The sequence below is a fragment of the Microtus ochrogaster genome, chromosome 6, assembly GCF_000317375.1.
Source record: "Microtus ochrogaster isolate Prairie Vole_2 chromosome 6, MicOch1.0, whole genome shotgun sequence".
Lineage (NCBI taxonomy): Eukaryota > Metazoa > Chordata > Mammalia > Rodentia > Cricetidae > Microtus > Microtus ochrogaster.
Genome location: NC_022013.1, coordinates 62,903,852 through 62,922,450, shown reverse-complemented (window position 1 = coordinate 62,922,450; position 18,599 = coordinate 62,903,852). Strand labels below are relative to the sequence as shown.

The 18,599-nt window shown below is 39.3% G+C and overlaps 1 protein-coding gene across 1 annotated transcript in view; it reads left to right on the top strand.

Moving 5' to 3' along the window:
• The window catches only part of Dnah12 (dynein axonemal heavy chain 12), a 164,246-nt gene that overhangs the window by 24,117 nt on the left and 121,530 nt on the right, over positions 1 to 18,599 (top strand). The window contains exons 13-19 of the mRNA XM_013346907.2: positions 3,564 to 3,742; positions 4,986 to 5,121; positions 7,922 to 8,047; positions 9,302 to 9,436; positions 9,781 to 9,974; positions 10,893 to 11,139; positions 16,380 to 16,565. Coding sequence (XP_013202361.1) covers positions 3,564 to 3,742; positions 4,986 to 5,121; positions 7,922 to 8,047; positions 9,302 to 9,436; positions 9,781 to 9,974; positions 10,893 to 11,139; positions 16,380 to 16,565 — 1,203 coding nt within the window. The remainder of the gene's footprint in view (positions 1 to 3,563; positions 3,743 to 4,985; positions 5,122 to 7,921; positions 8,048 to 9,301; positions 9,437 to 9,780; positions 9,975 to 10,892; positions 11,140 to 16,379; positions 16,566 to 18,599) is intronic.

The following is an 18,599-nucleotide window of genomic DNA, read 5'->3' as shown; positions in this document are numbered from 1 at the left end:
CTGCATCTGTCTGGAGTGGGAGAATCATGGTGACTCCCTGACTCGGCTTCTTTCTCCCAGAATTCTGTTCTGTCTACTCCGCCCACCTAAGGGATGGCCTATCAAATGGGCCCAGGCAGTTTCTTTATTAATTAACCAATGAAAGCAACAGATTAGAAAGAAATCACTCCCACATCATTTCCCCTCTTTCTGTTTAAACAAAAAAGGCTTTCATTTTAACATAGTAAAATTACATATAACAAAACAGTTATCAAGCAAGAATTACAGTTGCAATATTTATATCTACTTTATCTTTTATCATAACTAAGTAAAACTATAATTATCTATCCATTCTTCAACTCCATCAAAGACTCCAGAAGGATATACTTTTACCTAAGTAAACAAGAAATAAGAAACTTCAAACTCTAGAAATGACAGAGACATCTCGCTGCCTGTACAGTCACCCAAAGTTCCTCTGTACCATTGGGGCATCCATCTTCGGCTTACAGGCCCATAGTATCCAGCAGCCCACATCACTATAGGATTGTGATGTGGGTGGAAAAACTTGGGATGGCTTGAGGCAGAGTAAGGAACAAGAGCCAATAATATTCTGCCACACTAGTGGTGGCTAGGCAGAGGCAGGTCTAGTTCTGGTAGCCAGAGACAGGTCTCCAAACTCTAGCTAGGCTCAGGAAATTATACTGGGCCTCACGCTAGGGCCTCATGAGGACCAACAATGAATGATTTTTTTTATGTGTTTTTGGATTCGACTTGTCAGTATTTTATTGAGTATATTTGCATCAATGTTCATGAAGGAGATTGATCTGTAATTCTCTTTCTTAGACAAGTCTTTGTGTGGTTTGTGTGTCAAGGTAACTGTAGCCTCTTAAAGAGTGTTTGGTAATGTTCCTTCTGTTTGCCACCAGCCCTATGAGCCATGCTCTCTGCCCCAGCTCCAGGGATGCAGTGGGTTCACTTCGCCATCAATCAAACTGTAGCATTCTGCTCACAAACCCCATTTCAATGCTCTATAGCCAGACCTCCCTAAAAAACCAGAGCTTTTTATGCAGCAGGAACCAGGAAGCCCTCCCCTAAAGAAGCCTCACAGCCTCCTCTGCCAATGCTGAGTCAGGAAGACCTCTCTTAAAGGAGTCATCAGCAAACTGAGCCCATCCAAAAAAAAAAAAAAAGTGGCTACCAAGAATCTTCACTAAAACTCTGTTCTTTTGTGTCTAGAATTCCTTCCTAAGCTCTCTCAGGTTTTTTGTGGATGTAGTTGCCCCACATTGGCGTGACAATTTGTTGCAGTTTGTAATAAAGTTGTCCCACATTTCTCCATTTCTTTAAGGAAATTTTTCATTTCCTCATTAAGGGTCTCTTTCATCTTCATAAAGTTATACTTAAGGTCATTTTCTTGTGTTTCTTTTGGGTTAGGATGTTTGGGTCTTCCTGTTTTAGGATCTCTAGGTTCTAGTGCCATGTTGCTCTTTATGTTGTTGAATGTGTACTTACACTGGCATCTGCCCATCCAGTAAGTGCAGGTGGAGCCTGTGCTCCAGGGGTTCCCTCTTCCTCCAGTTGGTGAAGGTGAGGCCTTTGTCTTAGGTGGTTGCTCTTCCTCTGGGTGTAGGCAGTGTCCTATAGTGGACACTGATATGGTTCTGGGGATCCTCCAGGTATAGTCTGGGCCAAGGCTGTCTCCAGGGTAAGTCTGTGCCAAGATTCCAGTGGTTACAGATGTGGTGGGGGGATTGTTGTATGTGTGGGGGATCTTCTTTGGGGTCTCTGGGGTTTGTTGGGTTTGGGTATGGCACAGGATGTGCCTCCCAATGCTAGGCTAGAGAGCAGAGCCCTCCAACACAGAACCCAGACATTAACCTCTCCAGGGGCAGTCTGTCCAAGGCTCCAGTGGTCACAAATGCCTTGTTTTATTTTTTCTTTCTTGACCCATTTGTTATTTAAAAGCAAGTTGTTTAATTTCCACGTGTTTATATAGTTTCCACAGTATCTTATATTGATTTCTAGTTTCATTGCCTATTTAATATGATTCCAAGTTTTCACATTTTGTTGAGATTTGTTGTGTAGTCTGTTCATATGATTTATGCTGCCCCTATAAGAATAAAGACCCTATGAACACACTATTATGCCCACATTTTACATGACTGCCAGGGATGGAGCTCAGGACTCCACGCTTGTCAGCAGTTTAACCATTGAGTTATCTCCGCATCCCATCCGTCGCTGTCCTTCCGTTGTAGAATTTAATCTATTGATGAATTGCTGATAAGGCCTTATGATAGCTATATGGTAACTTGTTTTCTGTGTTGCTCTGGAAAAGTTAAGTGACATTTTCATTTCAGGTTTTGTGTTCCACAGTTTCTTTGTTGACTTTCATTTTTCCTTGTTATATTTATATTTCCTCTATTTTCTTTAGCATATTGAACACATTTAAAGTGTACTACATAGAGACTGTCTGTGTCATATAGGGCTTTTTCATGTCCCCCATCATTTGTGTATGATATGAACTTAGCATTGTTTAATTTTTGCCACATGACAAGTTTATACAAAATATGCTATAGTGATCACTTTGTGATTTTTCTCTCTTCTTATTGTTAAATTCATAGCTACCCATTGTTCTCTATTAACATCAACACTGTTCTCTCTCTGTTATGTTTCCATCCAACAAAAAAGCAATTATTCAAGATAATCATTAAATTAGTTAATGTCCTCTGGTCCATCAGACAATGAAAAGGTTAAATCCCATTTATTAAATATTGTAAACTGTATAATGTTATCTTAATGATAACATTAAGATAAAATGAAGGAAAATCTTTTCACAAATGAATAAAAGAAACAAGATTTTTGGCTGTGGGTGTAGTATGGTAACAAGGGAGAAGACTGATAGGAGCATTAAAAGTAGATTGTGACATTAAGTCAAAGATTGTTCAGAGTTTGAAAACGTGTTTTATTTGCACAAAATACAATGTATGCTGTCAAAGTTTTATTTTATACTACTTTGTGTGATTTTTGAAAATCATCCCAGTTTTTAAGTATTAAGAAATTGATATAAATTCCAAAATCTTGGATCTTTGATAATGGTAGACCATAGTATTTCTGTCCTATTTTAGCATAAAAGATTTCTTATAATTCTTTTCCTAAAGATTGAACATTCAGAGAGCTATCCAATAATGGCAAAGCAAATATATGCAGCTACAAACATTGTAGCATAATGTAGGTTTGCTCTTAAACAGAAACGAATTGACTCTGGGCATACTTTTTGATTGAAGAAACCTTATGAAATATTCAAGTCAGCACAACTGGTATTTACCAGTGAATCAAATTCCACCATAAAAAGAACAAGAACATTTAGGCACTGACTGTGTTAGTTCAGTGGTCGAGCACTTGGCCAGAATCATCCTCAGACCCTGTGTTTAGTCTTAGCACCAAGTGAAAAAAATATTGTGTAACGAACAGAATGACTCACCTGGCAAAAAATAATATATTACATGATTAATAATTTCATCATAATATAGTACTATAAAATCACTAATTATAAAATTCTAACTCTTTTTAACACTCTTCTTAAGTTTATAGAAAAGTTTTTCAGTCTTGCTTCAGAAATAATGCTTTTGCCTCAATGGGTTCATTACCCTATGGTTCGTCTGGACTGTGAGGACTTGAAGACAGGCTTAACCAACAAAGCAAGAGCCTTTGCAAACGTATTGCTAAGTGACATAGCTTCAAAACATAGGAAAGAAAACGAATCGTAAGTAGAATTAATCACTGTATTCAGAATAACAGGGCCAAAAAATTTTCTCTAAAGTTACTCTCTTTCAAAATACAAAAGATTGCAGGGCAGTGGTGGTGCACACCTTTCATGCCAGAAATTGGGAGGCAGAAGCAGGTGGGTCTCTGTGATTTCAAGGCTAACCTGGACTACATGGTGAGTTCCTGGACAGCCAGAGCTACACAGAGAAACTCTGACTTGAAAAATCAAAACAAACAAACAAACAAACACACAGATAATAAAAATTTTCCAGCCTAGCTGTACTCTTTCCTGATATTTTTAGTGGTATAGCAATACAAACATTTTAAGGCATAGGGAAGGTAAGCCTGAAAAAATATACCTTTTGTTGAATAATGACACCGGGTACCTAGATTCATACTTCTATACATAGGATATCATAGAGTTTAAGATCTTTTTATTTGTTTTTTTTTCCGAAGGATCTTTTTATTTGTTATATTGTTTTGCTTCACAGGAACATGAGCTATGCTATGCTATACCTTTTCCATTTATCCTTGAGTTATTCAGTTCAGCAGGATAAGTAGCTTCATTTTATAAATAGAGAAACTGGATCTTGAAGTTTGGCCTAAATTCACAGAACTAGTTGTCCTAGTGAGCTTCTCATTGCTGTGATAAACTCCAGGGCAAACATAACTTTGGGGAGTCAGGACAGGAACTCAGGCCAGGAGCCTTGAGGCAGGAAGTGAAAGAGCAACAGGGACGCAGTCTGCTTCTGCACATGGCTTGTTCGCCATGGCTTGTTTCACTTAGTTTGGTGGATCCCAAGGACTGCCTGCTCAGGAGTGGTGCTGCCCACAGTGGGCTAGGCTTTCCTATATCAATCATTGTGCCCCCAGGCCAGTCTGCTGGAAGCGGTCTTTAGTTGACATGTGTCAAGCTGACAAAACTAGCCTTTGCAGCAGCTGAGTCAGATTTAAGGTCTGCCGCATTCCCTGTCTCACTTGTGAGAGAGCTTAAGAGATCACTAGAAAAATAAGTAAGTTTGCCATAATTTCAAAATTAATGTTACCTTAATTTTTATTGATGTGATATATGGTGGCATCAGGCAAACTAAGTTTAAATATCATATGATCTCTTAATGAATCAGCCAGTTGCTTTTAGGATAGAGAGTTTCAGTTTTATAACAATCATAGCACATGTTTATTAAATATGCTAAAATTACTTGTCATCAATAATCAGAGTCATAATCAGAGTGTTCTGTCAGTATTTGCAGTGAATTTGAAGCAATCAAAGACCATGCTCTACGAGTTCCTGACACAACAGAAGAAATGATGGAGCTAATCGCTTTTGTAGAAAAAGCTCGAACTAAAGGAATTCGTGATTTGGCTTCAAGGATCCAGGTTAAAAAAAATACTTAGAAACTATTATGAAGTGAGATATCAGATCAGTATTGACACAGCCAGACAAAAAAAGCAGAATAGCCCAGAAGGTCTCACATGTTCTTCTGGTCACACCTTGTGCTGCCCTTCTCCTCCCTCCATTATAGGCTTCTGCTCTTTCTCCTCATCCTCTGTAGAAGCTGTTTCCTTGATTTTCTCTGAAATAATGTTTTTGATTTTCTTTAGTTCCATCAATTATGCTTATAATCTTTTTCCCTTTGGTTTTTTTGAGACAGGGTTTCTCTGGGTAGCCCTGGCTATCCTAGAACTCACTATGTAGCTCAAGTTCACTTTGAACTCAGAAATGCTCCTGCCTCTGCCTCTTGAGTGCTGGGATTAAAGGTGTGCACCACCACTGCCAATTATGTTTACATTCTTAAACAATATGGAGTTTAATTTTTTAGACTTTTACATTAAATAGTAGTCTTAAAACCTGCACAAGGTTCTATATCCATTCAACTATATTTAACTTTCATTCTGTTTGGAAGGTTTTTAATACAGTAAAACATAACAAGATTACTAAAAACCACATCCAACATAATTTGGGATGTTGTAAAACAATTCCAACCGCAGAGAAGGAATAGAACCAATTTCTGGAAGCCTGTCATCACAGCCCCGGGCCCATTTGCATGTGAATACTGTCTTCATTTTTATCGTGTTTGCTTTCTTACTCTCCCTTATAGCTTTACGGACTATAAGAGTGCATTTCCAGTAAACATAGTTTATTTTTATCTAACTTTGATATTTATCTAAGAGAAATCATTTTGTTTGTATTCTTTTGCACACCACCAGTGTTATATCAACCAACGACACTTTTTCCAGCTTATTTTCATTGCAGTAGAGTCCATTTCTGACACTGTATTAGTGGGCAAGGACTTAGTTTTTAAGTTTGCTGCACTAGCATGTGGACTCAGCTTGAGCCCCAGCATCCACAGAACAAGTTGGGCCTGGTGTTGCATGCTTAGGATGCTCGTGCCTGGGAGGCCAAAACAGGCGGATCCTGGGGCTTGCTGAACAGCTAACCTATCTTCTCACCGGGCCCTAGGCCAGTGAGAGACTTTCTTAAAAGCTAAGGTGGTTTTAAGCTGGGCATAGTGGTCCATGCCTTTAATCCTAGCTTTCCAAAGGTAGAGGCAGGAGGGTCTATATGAATTCAATGCCAGCCTGATCTACATAGTGAGTTCCAGAACAATCAAAGAGAGACCTTGTCTCAATAAACAAAAATTAAACAATAATATGGGCCATTCCTAAGGAATGATAGCAGAGGTTGACCTCTGGCTTCCACACACACATGGACACACACATGTGCCTACATCTGCACACAAAAAAGGAGTTTTAGAATTTACTGTTCTGGATATTTGATTATTATTCTTTGTTATTAATGGCAGTGCTACTGTAAACATTTCTGTGTGTGGATCCTGGAGACCGCGTTCACACATTTCCCTCAGGTGTCATGCAGGGGGCTTGACCTTTCAGAACATTACCCCTCCTTTCTGAGCATCCTGGGGAACCACCAGATCCAACTTTTCTTCTTTTAATTACTGGATTAATTAATTTGTGTGAGGGTGTGCACATGACAGGACATATGTGTGGAGGTCGGAGAACAACCCGAGGGAGCTGGTTATCTCCCTTTGTGTGGTTCCCAGGAATCTAACCCAGGTTGTGGGGCATGGCACCACATGCTTTTCCCCTAACTATCTTGTCATCCCCGATGTTTTGTTAAGTGATGAAGTGATACAGCAGTACTATATAACATATAGATCAATGAGATCCATAGGGGTCAAAAAACTGTGCTTCTCAAATTACATCTACTGTGTTAAGTTTTTTTTTTCTTTTGCCATTCACTCTGGAGCTCTTCCTGGACTTCCTGCTATAATGCTAAGTAGCCAAAATATGATAATATTACTAAGGATACAGAATAACAAATGATGATAAAATACTTAGTATTTTAGCATCAAAGATTAAAAATTAAATCATAAGAACAAAAAGAATTTAAGATAGTTTAAAATTGAAAGTTTCTGAGGTTGCCAAATACTTGATCATTTTATAAAATCTTGGACAAGGAGGTCAAAGAGTTACCTTTATATTAAGTCAGCAGTCAGAGAAAAATAATCTCATGTATGGGAGTGTGTGTATAGGGGGATATCATATGGGCTATGTGTGTGGTTGTCTTCCTCTGTTACTCTCCTATTTATGTTTAGACAGAGTTTCTGTCACTGAGTCTGCAGCTCACATACTCGGTTTGGCTGGTCAGTAAGCCCCTCGGATCCTCCTGTCTCCAGCTTCCACATTCTGGTGTCACAGACACACACCACTATTTCTGTTTATTACTGATGCTAGAGGTCTAAACTCAGGTTTTGTGCAGCAAGCATGTTGCCCACTAAGTCATCTTCCCAGCCCCAGGCGCAAGCATTTAAAGATTTTTAAAAACCCTTGTTAAGCCGGGCGATGGTGGCGCACGCCTTTAATCCCAGCACTCGGGAGGCAGAGACAAGTGGATCTCTGTGAGTTCGAGACCAGCCTGGTCTACAAGAGCTAGCTCCAGGACAGGCTCCAAAGCTACAGAGAAACCCTGTCTCGAAAAAACAAGACGAAACAAAAAAACAAAAAAAAAAAACCCTTGTTAAAGTACAGTTGTATTACTTGAAGCCAAGTAAATACCTGTGACTTGGACAGAGCACAAAATATTAAATTTGAAGGAACGTTAGAAATTGTTGGCTATGTTCTTTTTTATATGATATAACTAGAGTTTCTTTTGTAGGAATCTAAACGGCAAATGAGTTACTTTTTAGATGTTTTTCTATTTCCTCAAGAAGACTTAAATTTAAATGCAACTGTCCTCATGTGGCCTACAAAAATTAACCCCGTGTTTGATGAGAATGATGAAGTAAGTATATTTTTAAGTGTATAATTTGTGTTCTGGAAGTTTTATTATTACCTCTCTCCCCTGCCCCGTGTGAGTGTGTATGGTTTGAACACTATGGAATGCATGTTGAAATAAGATCATTTGTGGCAGTTAGTACCTTGTGGATCCTGGGTATTGGACTCAGACCACCAGGCTTAGTGGCCAACACCTTTCCTGGAAGAGCCATCTCACTGTCCACAGTCTGACATTTTAAGTAGTATGGTTGTTTAATTTTCACACCAATTTGCCATCTGACTTTAAAAAGTTTCATATAGCTGGGCGGTGGTGGTGCACACCTTTAATCCCAGCACTCGGGAGGCAGAGGCAGGCGGATCTCTGTGAGTTTGAGGTAAGCCTGGTCTACAAGAGCTAGTTCCAGGACAGGAACCAAAAGCTACAGAGAAAACCCTGTCTCGAAAATTTAAAAAAATAGCGCTTCATATATGTAGTGTAAGTGTCTTTTACCTGTTATGGTATTGTCAGCTTAGAAGAGGCTTCTAGGCTTACCTCTCCAGGTTTGGTAAGTGTAGCATGAACAACAAGGAGGTCAGAAATATTATGTGAACTAATAGTGAACATGAGCTAAGTGATTTCCACTTATTATTAAATACTCATAAAATCCCAGCTGCTCCAATTTCTCCCATTTTATAGATGATTAAAATGTAACTGAGAGAAGTTTAGTAACTTGCTCAAATTCTCAGAGATTGGAGGTAACAGATTTAGGATTTTATATCAGACCGGATATAGTTTAAAATCCTGAAAAGTAATCAGCCAGTTTATCCAAAATTGGGAGCCAAAATAGAACAATAACAAAATGTGTGGGATACACAAGGTTTTAATCTCAGCTTTTTGCTTTGACAGTCTTGTTACCTTGACATGCTTCAAAATTTTCATACATTTCAGTTTCTTTATATTTGCTGAGAAAATCATAATAACGTAGAAAAGGTACTTAACAGCTCTTAATATATGGTATGTGTATGCTCAATAAATGGTAGCTTTTAATTTTATACCATAACACATTAAATAGTCAAACTATATAATTAACTATTTTGAGTTTTGAAAGATGTGGGAAAATTTGTCTCTGTGATTTACTCTTTGCATTTATACATCGGTCTTTAGAGACAATGATTCTGTTTCCATTTTCTCTAAATTACTATAAAACATTGATAGTTTTATTTCAAAATTCTCATCTTTCTACTACATTTGTTAACATCATTAAATTATCTTTTCATAAAGCTCATTGAGAGTGCTAAGCATCTGAAGGAGAATGAACTAATAGCCAAGAGAGAGAAACTAATCTTGGAACTAGAGAAGGAATCGCGTCGCATGGAAGAGTTCAGGGAGTTTGCAGAACTGGATCGCATGCAGCAGGTCAGAAACATAGTTAGGGCTGTGACTGTAGCTAACCAGGGGTTAGCACAGGGCAGACAAACACTTTTTAAAATGTAGAGGAAACATGCACTTAGCATGTCAAATGAAGGGTTACTTGATTATAGAACCTGACATCTGTGACTTAGTTTACTGCCATGCAATGTGCATAACCATAGCCTGCTCATCACCATAGCGATGTTGTGAAGTTGATATTTAAACAGGAGAACATTCCTAAACCCTGTCTCAGAAAAAAACAAACAGGAGAACATTAGTTATGTAATATTATGTGATCTTGTTATAATACCATCTAGATATTTCAGGAACAGACATTTGTTTGCTTTTAGTATGTGATGGACGTAAGGCAACTACAGAAACGCATTCAGGAATCCGAAGAAGCAGTTCAGTTTATTAATAAAGAGGAGGAGCTTTTCAAATGGGAACTGACAAAGTATCCCGAGCTGGAAAAATTAAAAGTTAACATCGAGCCCTACCAGAAGTTTTTTAATTTTGTTTTGAAGTGGCAAAGAACAGAAAAAAGGTAACTTTTGGTAATATAATAAAAAAATTAAGCAAGTGATATAAAAGTGTATAAATGTAAGGCATTTCTTGTTAAAGATTTCAAAGTAGTACTTATTCATTTACTCGTGTGAAAAGCAAGTGTCATATGGGAGAGCCTCAGATGATGCTAACCTGCTGCTGAACTGTGCAATAGAGCTTGGATTTATCTGTAATGATATCTGGCACAAATATGTGGCTCGAATCTACAACACTGAGATGAAGGGTCGTCTCATGCTCTACCGACTGAGCTTGCCAGGCTAGATATTATTACAGATGGTTGTGAGCCACCAGGTGGTTGCTGGGAATTGAACTCAGGACCTCTGGAAGAACAGGCAGTGCTCTCAGCTGCTGAGCCATCTCTCCAGCTCCAAGTTTGCTATAGAAACTGGGTGGTAGTGGTGCATGCCTTTAATCCCAGCACTAGCCAGGATTATACAATGGGAGGAGACAGTTTTCAGTCAGTCTCATTCTGAGGATTCCTGGAGACAGGATCACCATTTCAGACTGAGGTAAGAGACAGTGGCCAGCTGTTTTGTTTTTCTGACCTTCAGACTGAACCCCGATATCTGTCTCGGGGTTTTTAATAATTGTGCTACATTTATCAGAGCCAGTTCACATTTTATGGAACTAGTTTACTAATACTCAAACAAAATTAGAAGTGCCCAGTCAAGTCTGCATTTTACTGAATAGTGTTAGTTACCTACTTGTCACTGGATGCATGTTTTACTGCAGGCCCTGCAGTTTAAATGATGGTGTTATCTCTGCCCCTTTACCATCATTTCTACCTGTGTGCCTCAGTTGTCTCTCGTATAGAACAAAATGATTCCACAGAAAAGTTTCCCGATACTTATATATAGTTCAAAAGTCTGAGTTTAAATTATTTTTTCTTCTTATTCAGGTGGATGGATGGAGGGTTTTTGGACCTTAATGGGGAAAGCATGGAAGCCGATGTAGACGAGTTTTCCCGGGAAATTTTTAAGACACTAAAATTCTTCCAAACCAAGCAAAAGAAAGAATTACAAGAGAGAAGAAAGGCAGCAAGAAAACGATCTTTGGTAGACGAGAAACCTGAAGAAGAACAACCAAAAGAGAATCCTACAATTGCTATGTGTGCTATCGTAATGGAGCAAATAAAGGTTTTTAAGGTATACATGTATTTAATGGCATTTAAATATCATACATCTCTTCTCAGTGTCATGCTATATAGTATATAAAATATAAAATCAACTCTCCAATAGTAAGACTGTGAATTCAGTAGTCTGGCTCCATGTAAAAAAGTTTGGGTCAGTAACTAATCAGTTGCATCTCATGGGCGTGCCTGACGCAAGATGAGTTGACCCTACTACGTCGTCTCTCTGGCTGTGGTGATTGGTTCAGGGATACGCCTATAGTCCAAACTGGGCCAATAATATTCCTCTTGGCATTTTTAAACTGGCTGGATGTTAGGAGCCTGGTTTTATTTGTTTGTTTGTTGCTGCGGAAGCTGTCAAGGCTATGAGTTGTGAACTTCCTGTGGTTTCAAGATGGCTGCTTTGATAGAGTAACTCTGATACCTAAAGAAAAGTGGAAATATAGTTTTGTGCGGCAGCACATCCCAGCACCTAGAGGTTGAAGAACAGCGATTACAAGTTCCAGGCTAACGTGGGCTATCTAGTGAGATACCCACTTGTCTCACTGAAACCAAAACAAACAAAAAACAGAGATAAGCAGAGACCCACATAACCAGTGGAGTTTTGTGTGTGTGTGTGTGTGTGTGTGTGTGTGTGTAGTTTTGAAATACTTTTTTTCCCTTATCTTTTGGTCAAATCCTCACCTTCTTTATTTTAGACAAGAATATTAATGTATGTATATACGTGCACAACTATGTGTGTACTTGTGCATTCATGTATGGAGGAACACGTTAGTGAGGCATCCATGCACATATGTATGGAGGCCAGAGAGCATTGCCATTCCTAAAATGCATGCACATGTATGCCTTAGCTGTGTGTGTGAGTCAGAGGACAATATGTAGGAGTCAGCTCTCTCCTTCCTCCATGTGGATTTTAGAATTGAACTTATGTCATCAATCTTATTGTGCAGCCCAACCTGGCCTGGACCTCGTGTAGCTCAGGCTAGCCTCAAACTCATGATCCTCCTACTTATACCTTTCCAGTCCTAGGACTCTAGGCATGGACCACAACAACGGCTGCCATTTCCTTCCTCTGTGAAGCTGATAATGCACTAGTGGTTCTAGTGGCGATGCCGAGTGTGTAGCCAGCATGTCTAGACTGTAGGCTGGTGAGGCTGCTTAAGTTCTGCCCTGTCTGCGTCACATTCTCCCAATGACTAGATGAGTTGTCTCATTGAAGACTTTGACTACTTATGGATTACTTTCTATGTTTAGTACATTTCATGGTCCAGAATTAAAAACCTCAAACTCTCGTCTCATATTTCTCATCTTTATTATGCCGTGGATGAGTGTTAGCACTTGAATATTTCAGAACTCTGGTACACACACAACAGTGTGAATAGAGTGTCTTATTTCCCATAGGATGTAGCATGTGTTATCACCCCCTTATTTCACTTAATTTGAGTTGAAGATCATAAGCTGTTAAATTTGTTACTATAAGACTGATCATAACATTTCTTTGTTTTTATATAATATCTGCTTCCCCCTCTCTGGGTTTCCTGTACTCTGCCTATACCCACAGTCCCTCCAGTAATATTTCCATGGGTCACAGGAGATAGGAAAGGAACTTGGTGCTTGCTGGGTAACATACTTTACACTGTAATTGTCAGTCTTGGTGGCTTTTGTCACTCTGGTGAGAATGAAGTGGTATATCGTGGTTTTGCCTTGCATCATCCTGAAGGCTGGATATCTTTTCACATGCTTACTGGACATTTTTGTGCCTTCTTTGGAGAAATGCCTATTTAGATCATTTGCCCTTCTTTTCTGAGACAAGATTGGTTTCTGCCCCCCGATTAGCCTGTTTACTATGTGGCCCAGACTGGCCCCAAACTGGCAATTGCCTCAGTTTCCTGAGTGTTGTGATAACAGATACAGGACTCTATGTCTGGCTCTTTACCCATTTTGTTCTTCTTTTTCCCATCTCTTTGTGTCCTCTCCTTAAAATAAAAAAGTCAGTCCAGTTACTGATGTCTGCTGGAATGTGAACTGATCCTGTTCACTAGAACTTGCGCAGGCCTCGTACAGGCTCCCTGTAGCTACAGTCAGTTCATGCAGTCATGGCATGTCTAGAGGACAACATTTCACAACACTCCTTTCTTCTCCTGGCTCTTGTATTCTTAACAGTTGCTTTTCTGTGATGTTCCCTGACCCTCAAGGCGGTTACATGATCTAGAGGTCCCGTTTAGGTGTCTAAGTACTCAACAGGAACATATTCTTAGCACTCTGGCAGTCTCTGCATTAACTGCTACTTACCAAAGATAGAACTTTCTTTCCCTAGGTAAAGAGAAGTACTTTGTAATCTGAGTCTGTCATAGCTATTTAGAAAGCAGTTTGACATGTACATTTAACAGAACAACAGTAGTAGGTTCCTCTAAGGCCTATTACCACCTGAGCCATGGGCTTTTCACAACATTTACAGTAGTAGGCATTGATTCCCTTCTGTGGAGTTTGCTCAGATCCAATCAGAAAGTAGCTGATTATCCCAATAACCATCACGTTACCGCTGCACCAGTAAGCACATCTTGCCTGGCAGTTGGTGCTGTAGTATGAAGGGTCCAGCTCTGTGTAATACCATTGATGTCTTTTCTTACCCAGTAGCCTGCATGACACCTCCCATCATTATATAAGCTAATCAGCATGGAAGAAATTTTTTGATCAGTTCCAGCTTGATCTATGTCCTGCACCATGGGAGCTCTTTCCAGTTTTAGATATCTTCTTCAATTTCTTTCTTCAGTGTCTTAAGGTTTTTATCATACAAGTCTTTCACTTGCTTGGTTGCAGCTACCCCAGATATTTTATATTACTTGAGGCTATTGTGAAAGGTGTTATTTCCCTGATTTCTTTATCCATCTATTTGTCATTTGTATGTAGGAAGGCTTCTGAGTTTTGTGAGTTAACCTTGCATTTAACTACTTCATTGAAAGTGTCAACTGCAGTAGTTTCCTAGTGGAATTTTTAGGGTCACTTATGTATACTATCATGTCATCCACAAATAAAGATCCTTTCACTTCTTCCTCTCCTATTTGTATCCCCCTTGATCTCTTTCATTTGGCCTATTGCTCTAGGTAAGACTTCAAGTATTATTCTGAATAGGTATGGAGTAAGTGAACAATCTTGTCTTGTTTCTAATTTTAGTCTAATTGCTTTGTGCTTCTATACATTTAAGTTAATATTGACTATGAACTTGTTGTCAACTGCACTTATTATGTTGAGGTATGACCCTTGTATGCCTAGTCTTTTCAGTACCTTTATCATGAAGGGATGCTGAGTTTTGTCATTGATTTTTTTTCTGCATCTAGTGAGATGATCATGTGGTTTTGTCTTTCAGTTTGTTTATATTGCAGTCATCAGTGTATGTATGTTGAACTACTCCTATATCTCTAGGATAAGGCTTACTTGATCGTGGTGAATATATTTTTGAAAGTATTTTATTGGGAATTTTTGCATTTATATTCATTAGGGAAATTGTTCTGTAATTCTTTCTTTATGGGGTTGTTATGTGCTTTGGGCATCAGGGTAACTGTGGCATCATCAAACAAATTAGACAATGTTCCTTCTGTTTTTATTTTGTGGAATAATTTGAGAAGTATTGGCCTTAAGTTTTCTTTGAAATTCTGGTAGAATTCTGCACTAAAACCATCTGGCCCTGGGCTTTTTGTGGGGAGGGGCTTTTAACTGCTTCTATTTCACTAGGGGTTATATGTCTGTCTAAATTGCTTATTTGATCTCGATTTAACTTTGGTAAATGGCATGCATCAAGAAAATTATCCATTTCTGTGGGGGCTCTGCAAATACCAAGACTAGCAAAGCAAGAATCCAACATGAAGCAAGAAAAAAAATCTGGTTTAGCATTACTCAGTAACTGGTGTTGGTTCAAACTTCTAGAGCATGACACAAGGCAGTTTGTTTTAACCATATTTAAGCATAACACAACCTTGGAAAAAGTTTCCTAACGATAATTAACTCAATCCCATGTACACAACAAAGTGAAAGACATGTTTGAAAGACCCTAATTTCTAGGGTTCAGGGAAGGATCCCCCAGACTCAATAAGCCATGCCAATGGATGCAAACAGCAAGAGGATTCTTTAATGTCAAAGGCGCCAATGGGGTACTCAATACTCCAGTGAGACTGAGCCCCCTTGGTATTTTTCCAGAAAGTATTTATAGGGTCTCAGGGTTACATAACAGGGAACCATAGCAACAGCAATATGATTGGTCAGCTGAAATTAACATATGGGGTGGGGGTCAACATCAGGATGAAAACAAATCTAACAGGATAAAAACAAGTCTAAAAGGATAAAAACAAATCAGGACAAAACAAGTCTAAATTAAACCAGTTTTTAGCCAGTTTCTGCCTCCCTGAGCTTTGATACAAAAAGGACTGGGTGTTTTTCTCAAGGCTGCTTCTGCTGCCCACAGATAGCCTGTTTTTCCCTGGCCTAGTTGATCACAAAAACATCTTAAGATGGAGACTAGGGTTGGGGTCTTTCAATGTTTACTCTTTACCAAGTGCTTATGGCCTCTTCCATAAAGATAGGTCCTGTTGACCTGTGGTATCTAGCAGGGGCGCTGTCACTCTGATATATGTCACTCTTTCAATATATGTGCATGTATGTTTTAGAAAGCCCCACAGCAGCAGGCTTACGGGTGACTTTTTCAAAACGTCTGTAGTAGTGGTTATCCCTTCTCTACTCTGCCCTTAACATCTTTCCAGTTATTTGGATCTCCATTCCCTTTAAAATTATATTTGCACTTTTACTATGTAGGCCTCACATTTCTTAAATTTGCTATTAAGTACTTTATTTTTTGTGATACTAAGGTTCATGAAATTTTTCCTTGTTAATTCTTTTTTTTTTTTTTTGGTTTTTCGAGACAGGGTTTCTCTGTGGTTTTGGAGCCTGTCCTGGAACTAGCTCTTGTAGACCAGGCTGGTCTTGAACTCACAGAGATCCGCCTGCCTCTGCCTCCTGAGTGCTGGGATTAAAGGCGTGCGCCACCACCGCCCGGCTCCTTGTTAATTCTTACTTTGGTAATTTCTTGATTGCTATGCACACCCAATATTGCAGGTGAACTTTAGAACCCTTTTGCTCCTCGTTCCATTCCTCTCGATCTAGTTGATGTTTTGATTGCACTCACATTAAATAACTTAAAGAAATGTAATTTTCCTATTATTAAGGTTAGTCAAATGAGATTATTGTCTGTATTTCCATCCTCAGGAGTACATCCCTACTGTCTCCATTCTGTGCAACCCAGGAATGAGAGCTCGTCACTGGAAACAGATGTCAGAGATTGTGGGTTATGACTTAACTCCAGATTCTGGAACTACACTGAGAAAGGTTCTAAAATTAAACCTTACACCATATTTAGAAAAATTTGAAGTGATAAGTGCAGGTGCAAGCAAGGTAAGCATGAAGAGAAACTGAAATACTTGATGGGTTGGTTCTCTGATGGGTGCAGGTTTTGTTTTGCTGTGGTGTATATAGTACAGATAACAATGGTGAGTGGAAGGCAATAGAGGACCACTCTTTCATGATGCAGACACGCGCTTGCTTCTCTGAGATCCAGACTAGAAACTGCCCCTTTGATTTCCTAATTCTGCCATGTTGCAATATAATTGGATGATAAATTAGTATTGTTATATGATTGGTCTATTAAGAACCTGAGTGAATGGATATGTATGTAGCACATTGTGTGTGTGTGTGTGTGTGTATGTATGTATCTGTGTGTCTATGTCTGTGACTGTATGTGTCTGTGACTGTGTGTGTCTGTGTGTATGTTCCAACAAATAAGTATGACCTTAGAAAGAAGGTTCTTGAAATACATAGAAAATTCAAGCTACAGACTACCTGCAAAAAGGCCATTTTGGAGACAACCCAATGGGTATTTTATTCTGTTGCCCATTTTAACAGTGACAACAAGAGTTTCCATAACAACTAAACTTCAAAATACTTCATTTTTCTTAGGAATTTTTTCTATTTTTAATTGGAAATAGAATTTTTCATATAGTATATTCTGATTATGGTTTCCCCTCCCCTAAACTCTTCCCACATCTTTTCTTTCTCTCAATAGAAAACAGGCATCTAAAAATAATAATAAAATAAAGTAAATTAAATAAAAACAATAAATTAGAATATGACAAAACAAACAGAAGAAAAGAGCCAAAAAAAAAGCACAAGAAACACATGTAGACACAATGACTCACTTGTTTGCACACATAGAATTCCCATATAAACACAAAATCAGAAACCATAATATATACATGGAAGACCTGTAAGATTTTAAAAAAGAATACCATTGGGTTAATTTTCTGTTGGCCATATGCTTCTGGGCATGGCGCCTGCCCTTGAGAGCGGTTTGTATACCCAGTGAGAAGCCATTGGAGGAAGCTAATTTTTCCTTTATGAGAAGTTATCGATTAGAGATAGCTTCTGGGTTCCCTCCCAGCACTGGGACAACTGGCACAGACGGTGCATGCCCTCTGCATGCTGCCACCATCACTGTGAGTTCATTGTTTTTTTTTTAATTTTTTTTAATTTATTTATTTATTAAAGATTTCTGCCTCCTCCCCGCCACCGCCTCCCATTTCCCTCCCCCTCCCCCGATCAAGTCCCTCTCCCTCATCAGCTTGAAGAGCAATCAGGGTTCCCTGACCTGTGGGAAGTCCAAGGACCACCCACCTCCATCCAGGTTTAGTAAGTTGAGCATCCAAACTGCCTAGGCTCCCCCAAAGCCAGTATGTGCAGTAGGATCAAAAACCCATTGCCATTGTTCTTGAGTTCTCAGTAGTCCTCATTGTCTGCTATGTAAGTCCGGTTTTATCCCATGCTTTTTCAGACCCAGGCTAGCTGGTCTTGGTGAATTCCCGAAAGATCATCCCCATTGTCTCAGTGTGTGGGTGTACCCCTCGCGGTCCTGAGTTCCTTGCTCGTGAACCCAGGCTAGCTGGTCTTGGTGAATTCCCGAAAGATCATCCCCATTGTCTCAGTGTGTGGGTGTACCCCTCGCGGTCCTGAGTTCCTTGCTCGTGAAACGCATCCGTCCTGCTGTATTTGAAAGGCCTTGATTCCTTGGTGTCCCCCTTTCCCTCTGGCTCTCACAGTCTTTCCACCTCCTCTGCCACAGAGAAGAGGAATTTGGTGGAAACATCTCACTTAGGATCGAGTGTTCCAAGGTCTCCCACTCTCTTCAGACAGGCCATTTATAGATTGTTTGCTGGTTCCCATCTACTGCAGGAAGGAGCTTCTCTGACGGTAACTGAGCAAGGCAGCTATGGTTATAGGAGAGTGCCATTTTATTGTTCTTCTCCTTTAGCAGAACGGTGGTGTCTGCTTCTCTCCTAGGTTCATGACTTCTCTAAGGAACTTTTAAATCATTTAAAAATTACCCCTTCTTGATAGACAGATAGATAGATGGTAGAGAAAAGAAAAACAGACAGA